Source organism: Triticum aestivum, chromosome 5B (assembly GCF_018294505.1).
Source record: "Triticum aestivum cultivar Chinese Spring chromosome 5B, IWGSC CS RefSeq v2.1, whole genome shotgun sequence".
In the NCBI taxonomy this organism is placed as follows: Eukaryota; Viridiplantae; Streptophyta; class Magnoliopsida; order Poales; family Poaceae; genus Triticum; species Triticum aestivum.
In genome coordinates, this window is record NC_057807.1 from 284,062,385 (window position 1) to 284,072,092 (window position 9,708).

Consider the following 9,708-nt stretch of genomic DNA (forward strand, 5'->3'; position numbering starts at 1 on the left):
TAAGGGTGTCCTTGGGTAGGGTACTTATATCAGGTCTATGACCCTACCCTAGGTACATGAATCCATCAGAGGCTATATATACCCCTCCACCTCCTCTTCATTCATGGAGAGAGCCATCAGAACAAACCTACACTTCCAACTTACCATTTCTGAGAGAGAACCACCCACTCATGTGTTGAGGCCAAGATATTCCATTCCTACCATATGAATCTTGATCTCTAGCCTTCCCCAAGTTGCTTTCCACTCAAATCTTCTTTCCACCAGATCCAAAACCTATGAGAGAGAGTTGAGTGTTGGGGAAACTATCATTTGAAGCACAAGAGCAAGGAGTTCATCATCAACGCACCATTTGTTACTTCTTGGAGAGTGGTGTCTCCTAGACTGGCTAGGTGTCACTTGGGAGCCTCCGACAAGATTGTGGAGTTGAACCAAGGAGTTTGTAAGGGCAAGGAAATCGCCTACTTCGTGAAGATCTACCGCTAGTGAGGCAAGTCCTTCGTGGGCAACGGTCATGTGGGATAGACAAGGTTGCTTCTTCGTGGACCCTTTGTGGGTGGAGCCCTCCATGGACTCGCGCAACCGTTACCCTTCGTGGGTTGAAGTCTCCATCAACGTGGATGTACGATAGCACCACCTATCGGAACCACGCCAAAAACATCCGTGTCTCCAATTGCGTTTGAATCCTCCAAACCCTGCCCTTTACTTTCTTACAAGTTGCATGCTTTAATTTCCGCTGGCTATATACTCTTTGCATGCTTGCTTGAATAGTGTGATGATTGCTTGACTTGTCCTAAGATAGCTAAAATCTGCCTAGCTCTAAAATTGGGAAAAGGTTAAGTTTTTAATTGGTCAAGTAGTCTAATCACCCCCCCTCTAGACATACTTCAAGGTCGTACAACAGTTCAAGGTACACAAGTCTTAATCCATTATATTGAAGGATCTATTGCTCAGTTGGTAAAGCACAAAGCTCTTAACCTTGTGAACGTGGGTTCAAGCTCCATGGTGGAGATTACATCATATGATGTTATTATCAATGAATTATATACAAAGTCCCAGCTCAGTAATATCTTACTGAGCCGGCCCTTGGGGGCTACACGTTGCTGCTCCAGTTTACATGATAATATTTACAAAGTCCCTGCTCATTATTGCATAATGACCCGGCCCTTGGGGGCTAAACTGGTTGAAGTTTTATGAGCATAAGGCAATTACAAGTCCCAGGTTGCTGCAAGCATGACAACCCGACACTTGGGGGCTACAGGTGATATGCATATAAGGGAGGAATAACTTCAAATCCTCAGTTTTGAGCAAATCGGGTATTATATTATTATCGAAGAAATTTGAAAAGTTTATGACCCGGCGTCATCATAAGATTATGACTCGGCATCAACAACAATTACATGACCCGGTATCATTTGTTTATAACCCGACAATTTTGGCAATCATAAATCGGCAAGATCTACATCTTTAAGCCGGTTGAAAGTCAGATGAGTATTTCAAGGCTAATATTTTTTAAGCCGGCGTTTTGGAAGCTGACTCAAGTGGATTATTTCTTACAATATTTCTCTACAAGAAGACCAATGTCAGCAAATTGATTCTGAAGCTGGCCTGTTAGCCCGGATTTTTCAAAAGAAGTATCTGGATTTTTTGCATTGACAAAGTTGAAGCATATCTGTTAAAGAAGATTTTTCTATGAGGTTATGGACATATTTATATCAACAAGGAAATGACAAGGACTTAAAGATGTTCAGGTGCTGGCTTACAAGAGTATTTAACCCGGAGCACAACCTGTCAAATTTGTTCTTGAGTTATTTTGCATGATCATTTTAACAAGGATAAATCCAAATTAAACTGGGGGCTAATGTCGGGGATATACCCCGCGGTATGACCCGGCCGGATGGATGACCCGACTGGGACTTGGCGTTTCACAGATAACCCGCCGGAGGTTTGGCGACTTACGAGTCTAGCGGCTCACTGGTCTGACGACTCACGAGCCCGGCGACTCACGGATGGCCCCGACGGCGGGTCAAACGGACGGCAAGGTCCAAGGCCCAGTAGGCCGGTTCATGCGATGGTGGGCCGACTTAAGAAGAAAGGTATGAGGAATATTTCCCTTACAAGGAATCAAGACCCGGACTTGTATCCGGCTTGTAGTAGAAGATAGGCTAGTCCTAGTCCTACTAGGACTCCACATGTAACCCGCCCCTCTAACTTATATAAGGAGGGGCAGGGCTCCCCAAAGAGGGGCAAGCAAGAACAAATAATTTCTAGGGCTAGACACAAAGGGGGAGCCGGCTTATGCAGCGACTCTCTCATGAGCATAATGAGATCTAGCCACAAACAGCATGTAGGGTTATTACCGGATGATGTTTCCCGAGGCCCGAAGCTGTCTAAATCCTTGTCTTGTGTTGCACCTCTCGATTCCGCTCAACCCCTCTCAAGCTACCACATAGATGCGTTGGCCTCGCGACTAAGTCCTCACACTAGGACATCTGCCGTGACAATTCCACGACACAAGGGTTACTTGCATCATGAGTTGAGGTAGTTAGAGATAGGTTGTTTTCTGTTCAAATCTCTTTTATCTCTCTCTATCCGGAATCTTTCTCTCTTTGTAACCTGTTCGGTTGCCTCTCCAATCAATTGCCTTGTAACTCCACGTGAGATCTTCTCACCAGATTAATATAATCCCATGCGGGCTCCCTATTGGGGGTTGAGACACTTCTTCATTACTTTCATCCCCAACCCACTCGAGCACATGGTTCCGGAAAACTATGTGCGATTGAGGGTCCTAACCGTATGAATAGCCCTAAATTATAGTAGTGACTCCTACTAAGTTGATGCATCTCCATCAAAACGTAGGATAGCTCGTGTTTGTTTTGGTGATGAAGAGTCCACATCTTGATGAAAAATGTGTCCATTTTTGACATGGAAATACTGATTGTCGCGGTCCAACGTCAATTTCACACCACCCTTTTCTGGAAAAGCCTTCATGATATACAATTTATATTGTGCTCTGTGGAGTTGTGGTGGTGGTTGGCTATTTGATTTATATGTTGGTTGGCTCCCATGCTTTTTGTATAAAAAATTCCTTAATATGGATTAGATATGAAGTACTTTAGGGTGTTTTCCTATTAAAAACATGCTCTGTTCTTACACACTCCAATATTTGTGGGGAATAAATTTACTTATGTGATGGTATTACTGTTTCAATGCCCATATGGAATAAATTAATAAAATAATATGATTGTGTATGTCATGCATTAATGCAAAAAATGGACAAATAGATGTATACAAAGTAGTGTATACTTAAAATCAGACGACCAAATCTTAACTATTTTAATGGATTGTGCAAATTATATGTTTGCACCAAATTCCTTTAATGTACATACACCAGAATACAATTTTAAATCCCCTATGCACAAGATTAGGGTTTCCTTCCTCTTAGGCGATTGCAATCGTCTTCAAGTCCAACCTACCTGCGTTCGGCCTGAGGTCCAGGATCCCCATTGTCCGTCTTGGTCGGCCCTCCCGACCTCCACCGGATGAAGATCCCCTCTAATGCTCACTCCGCCACGAGCGGCGGTGGCGTGGTGGCCGCCAAGGCTGATCTTGGTGACTTTTTTTATCAACTTGTTCTTAATGACGAAGAGTTCGATGATGTCATGGTGGATGAGGATGATCTAGAGATCAATGATGGCCTTCAGTGCTTGGCTCTAGCTAGGGTTCATACTCAGAAAACCTTTAGCCAATCTGTGTTCTATAGAGACATGAGAGCGGCTTGGAATCCGGTGCAAAGTGTAAGGTTCCGCTCTGTTGGACCTAACCTATTTGCAACTTATCGAGTTATTTTTCACTTTAACGATGCATTGGAAGCGGAGATTCATGCACTCATACAAGGGATGACCCTCACTATCCAACATACAACTCTTTCAGTTATGGTTTAGTCGGATTCTTATGAAGCACTATCAATTCTATCAAACAATGCATTGATTCGTTCGGCATACGAGCATTTAGTTTATGAAATAAAAGAGTTGATGTGTAATAGGGGTTTTTGTCCACAGAAGATTCACCAGTCAGAATAGAGTTGTAGATCGGCTGGCCAACTATAGATGCTCCGAATTTATCACTGATGTCCGTTCCACCTTGTATTGAGGATTTGTGGCCTCTCAACAGTAACACTACTACAATGCAGTAAAACTCCCTTTACCAAAGAAAACATACACCAGAATACAAATACCCATGATTATGTTTTTCCTTTTTTTTTTGCAACTTGTTAGAAAAAGAGATAAGGGGAAAAAAAGGGAATGCGAATCAATCCATGTTGGAGTTAAACATTTTTGTCCTTTGCTTCAGGTAGTTGACAGGCGTGTGAGTGCTCCCCTAGCTGTGTTCTCCCTCCATTCCTCCAATGGCCACCACCGCATCCAAGTACCCCCAACACTACGACGACGATGAGGATGACGACGATGAATTCGAGGACGACGACGACGATGACGAGCCCTCCCGGCCGCTGCCCGCCGGCAGCGCGGAGGATCGCCTCGAGGCCGTTCTTCGCCGCCTCACGGCGGACGAGGTCCGGATCCGGGTGCACGACGTCGCGATCCGGGGCTGCGCCCGCACGCGCCGGGCCGCCGCGGAGGCAGCGGTGGGGCCGGACCTCGCGCGCGCCGCTACCGTGCCGGAGCTCCTGCGTGCCGCCGCAGCGGCCGGTGAGCGGCTCCGTCGCCTCGGCGCCTTCGAATCCGTCTCCATCACCCTAGACACCGCGCCACCGGGGGTCCCTGCGGACGCGAGAGGCGGCGCCGTCGTCGTCCTTGTCGACGTCACCGAGGCTCGGGGCCGCGCTGCCGGCGGGCTCGGCGTATTCGCCAACACGGAGGTCCACACCGATCTCAATGAAAATGTCTTCCTTCTGTTGAACTGGGCTGACTTGCACGATTGGTTAATTTATTAACATCAGACCAATACAGCCTTAATTCAATTTAGGGACAAGTCTAATTTAGCCAATTGAGGCATTCAGCTAAAACATTAGAGAATGGAGCACTTGAAACTGATTTGTATTTAGCTTCTTTTTTTCCACAACGACTAGATGATGCTTTCCCTTGGTATGTAGCCTTTATCTCGAAGGTATATGCAATGCCTGGGGTGATGGATAGGAATGAGACAAGTTGAGGTGTATGTGTAAATGTGTTTTGTTTCAAAAGAATGGAGCATGCAGTTCTCGCATTTACTATGGAAAAACGAAGAAAGTTTTCTTATTAGCAAAGGAATGGACTGTGATTGTTCTTGCGTCGACCTGCTACATGCACTCTGTGGCGTCGCACTGTAGTTTTGCTAACATTTCCTAGTTTTTCTACAAACAAATTATAGGATCCTTTTAATCATTTCCTGTTCTAACCCTTCGTGTGGAAGCCTTGTTTATGTTAGTACAGCCATGGCCCACTGCATAACTGGGTGTAGGTTGGTGTGGGTCCAGGGTGGGGGTTGTGTTAATCATGCAAGGGTATTTCTAGCAATCTCTTCTGGTAGGGAGTAGGATGCCATGGTGGTTATTATCAGCTGTACTATCCCAATGCATCCTTGAAGTTACTCATGCCATTAATTTCTCCCCCTTCAAATCTCTTGCAGACTAGATCATGCTCAGTTGAAGGTTCACTGAGGTTCAAGAATCTATTTGGATACTGTGAGACCTGGGATGCATCTGGTCTTCTTGGTTTAGATCAGACAATGGAGCTCAATGTTGGAGCCATAATACCGAGAATTGGACCAATACCCACTCCACTGATGGCTCGAGTGTCATTTCTCTCTGAGGACTGGTTGAAGTCCTCACTCAGAGAACACCTGATGGGGGTTTCTGTTGGGTTGCTCTCCACGATGAACTATAACCTTGCTTACAATCTCTCATGGAAAACTATAATTGACCCGGCGCGGTTGTCCTCCAGTTCCATAAGGGATCAGTTAGAGCATAGCCTACTATCCTCTATCAAATATACATACAAAATTGACCAGAGAGATTCAAGCATAAGACCTACATGTGGATATGCTTTTCTTTCGTCTTCTCAAGTCGGAGGTCTTGCCCCAGACAGCAAGAACACACGTTTTGTTAGACAGGTATGTCGAAAATCTTTATGTTTGTAGTCATACTTTGTATTCCATTTCAGGATGTAGATTTTTTGTCCTTCCTTTTCAATCTTCTCTCCTGCTTGACAAAATCAGCAACTTTGACTTTGAATGGAATAGTCTCCATCGTTATTTTCTAGAATATAATGTGGTATACATTAGGGAAAATATTATCTTTAGCAACTGAATCTATTCAAACGGAAACATCTAGAAGTAGCAGAAAACATACATTTTCATTTGTCATTAGCATAACTCATTTTTATTCACCCTGCATTAGGAATTTGATCTTCGGGTAGCTATGCCACTGGGTGTGTGGAATGGTGCTCTGAATGCCGGAGTGGCTGCAGGGGTCATCCATCCATTGGTCACAGGATCAACAGGCTCTATCTCATCACTTCCAGAACGCTTTTACTTGGGCGGCAATAAGTCTCTTGTTTGCCGATTGGGTGGACCATCATCACTATTGGGCTTCAAGTCAAGGGGGCTAGGACCAACAGACTCACAAGCCTGTGCCCCCAAGAATTCTGAAAATGCTGCTCCCATTTCTCCTGAGCTAGATGCACTGGGAGGTGACATAGCAGTCACAGCCTTTGCTGATCTTTCATTTGATCTACCTCTGAAGCCACTCAGGGAGCTTGGGATTCATGGCCATGCATTTGTCTCAGCTGGGAACCATGCCAAGTTCACAGAGCGTGACATAAGAGGATTTTCCGTTACCGAGTTCCTAAAAACGTTCAGGAGTTCTGCAGGATTTGGTGTGGTTGTGCCAACCAGATTGTTTCGCATAGAGGTTTGTGCTTGGCATCCCTCATCTGCATCATTGAAGTAACTGGTGAAATTACATTATTTTGTCAATGATATACAGTATAAACATATTAGTTTTTTGTACTGAATAAGCGTTTTCCTTTTTTTCTCCAGATGAACTACTGCCACATCCTAAAACAGTTTGATAATGACAGGGCGAAGACAGGCATACAGTTCAACTTCTCTTCGCCCTAATTTATTTTGCTACACCTTTCTATGAAGATGAATATTTGTATTAATTTTTCTTAATATGACCCCACTTGTCATTCTTTTTTTCCCAAGAACTTGCGAGCCTCTCCAGAAATTCACAAACTGTAGGTGACGATGAATTCTTGTCCTGGCTTGTTGATTAATTGTTGTGGCCTGTAAAGTCTCGAATCTGAATGAAAATAAGAGATAGAGGGATTCAGTTTTCAATGCTTATCAACATGCTTCTTGAAGTGATAGAAATAGTGATGTGATGTGTACGGAGAAAGATTGTACAGTGCATTGTGTAAATATTTTCCTGGAATCATGTTTTGGAAATTCTTATGAATTGACTGCTGGCTATCTTACCGTTGTGATTGCATAGGCAGAAATAGACATCTACTATGATCTTCGTCATCTTGCCGTGTAAAACATTAGCCGATTTTGTTTTTTGGTGTAGAGTAGAGGAGAAACACAGGTCATTTTCAGCTGTTACGGAACAACTTTATTGCTGATCTCAGACGGAAGAACATATACATGTGTATCCAGACGGAACAGTAGATTCAGATTTCTAAGAGGACGGCGACATCTCTATCCAGGTGCTACGTACATCTCTCTTTTTCTGCAGTTGCAGGTAAGGCAGCTGCCACCCTGTTTGACATAATATGCCACGGGTTTGGTGAACCTAAACATTGCTGATTATGTTTGGCGTACTGTTGATCGAATTCTCCATTTTGTCACAGTCAGTACCTGCACCCTTAACTAATTTCTTGTTGCTACCATATATATTCTTTCTTTGTGGAGATTCTCTTGCAGTTTCTGTTTCAGTCTACCTCTTCTAAGCTTCCTGTTTCTTTGCAATATCAGCCTGCATGAAACAGATAAATTTATTATTCTGTTTGATGATCTAATTAATTACAAAGTAAATCGGACAGATTAAGTAAATGGACTATTATTGCAGCTAGGACGATTAGCTGTCCAAGTTAGCTGGTCTTTGAAACTGGGATGATGAGGGAAAAAGAGGATTCTTTAATGTAGATCAAAAAGGCTAGTTCCGATTTGCTTTGAAAAGAATTTAGCATGGAATGGAATTAAGGATTCGCTTTGTACCATGCAAGTGTCAATAATGGCAATAATGCAAAACGGAAAATTGGACATGCTTTGTTATGTCATTCATTCATATAAAGCTATATTGTCATTCTCTCTGAAAAAAAAACATATCTCTATATGCTCTACTCGTGCATGTTTGCTGAGATTTTCTCCTTTCATTTTCTTTCTTGAAATGATTTTGTCTGGTGGTCAATAAGTTTTGTTTACTTAGAGCTCAAAATGCATAAAATATAGGAGAAAATATGAAGGAGTTTAATCAAGGAGCACCAGTACACCTATTGGACTACCTGTACTATTTGCACTGCCAAGTAGTGGTATATCTGCCGGAGATGTCACTTTTTTTTTTTAAAAAAAGGGAAGAACGAAGAGAGTCAAAAAGAAGAATTTAATTGTGTACAAGTACCCTAAAGGTAAAGTGCTATCAGTTTATTGAACAACATTCAACAAAAAGTTTGATTAATAAGGTGTCCAATGCGTGTCAGGGTTACTACACTATATGTACTACAGAGGATTGTCCTTTAGTTATGTCCATAATACATCTGGAGTACTCCCTCGGTAAAGAAATATAAGAGCGCTCTTATATTTCTTTACAGAGGGAGTATGTAGGTGCACTTGGTTTGATTTGTGCCCACAGGACTTTGAGGAAATTTGCTACTCTGGTACGAGATGCAAATACACTAATTTGTTCAAACCATGGCACTTTGTCAGGGTGTTTATGGGTTGATTGTGAATGTTACATTCAAACTTCATTAAAAAATATAGAAACGCTAAAAGTCCAACGTCAGATTTTGAAGCATGGCAAGTGGAACGTTTTATGACAAAAATATGTTGTTGCGAGGATAACAATTTTCTTTAGCGAGCAAGGCAATTCCTTACAAAAAGCTGAACATGGCAAAGGATTTGCCAAGTTGGTGATTGTTGAGTAACGTGATTGTATTAGGAAAGACGAGATAGACTAGGATTTATTCCGGCTTGTCTTGTACTCCAAGTTGGTCATTGTACTCCTATATATATGCCCACGAGGCTCAAGCAATACAACCAGAACTATTCCACCAAATCCTCTCTCTCCCTTATAACATGGTATCTATCGCAAGTCGATCCTAAACCCTAGCCGCCGTCGCTTCCGCACCTGCGCGCCGCCCCCGGGGCGGTCGGCCTCCATGACCGCCGCCGGGGGCCGCGCCGCCCGTACCTAGGGTTCGTCCGCCGGCCGTGTTGGCCGGCTGCCCTAGAGAGTCTTTTTCCCCGATCCTTTGATCTGGATTTTTTCTCTCTCGCCGGTCGCTTTGATCGGCGTCTACTTTTTGGTTTTCCGGTCTTTGTGATCCGGTTTGCGTCCCCCACCGCCGACGTCGACCCCGTGCGCCTCTACTCCGACTTCGGCGTCGACTACACCGGCGTCTTCACCGACACGGCGGCCTCGCGCGTCGTCTGCGCGACTGCCTGCCGGTCGCCCCGACCCGGCGGCCTCGCGTCATGCGGCGGCCCTTC

At 44.0% G+C, this 9,708-nt stretch overlaps 1 protein-coding gene across 1 annotated transcript; it reads left to right on the plus strand.

Annotated features, from left to right (window-relative positions):
* The first annotated feature begins 4,340 nt into the window (after window positions 1-4,340).
* Window positions 4,341-7,348, plus strand: LOC123111413 (SAM50-like protein SPAC17C9.06). Its single transcript, XM_044532207.1, has 4 exons — window positions 4,341-4,876; window positions 5,626-6,108; window positions 6,395-6,907; window positions 7,036-7,348. The coding sequence occupies exons 1-4, from the start codon at window positions 4,406-4,408 to the stop codon at window positions 7,114-7,116; spliced, it is 1,548 nt and encodes a 515-aa protein (XP_044388142.1). The 5' UTR covers window positions 4,341-4,405; the 3' UTR covers window positions 7,117-7,348.
* The last annotated feature ends 2,360 nt before the right edge of the window (window positions 7,349-9,708 follow it).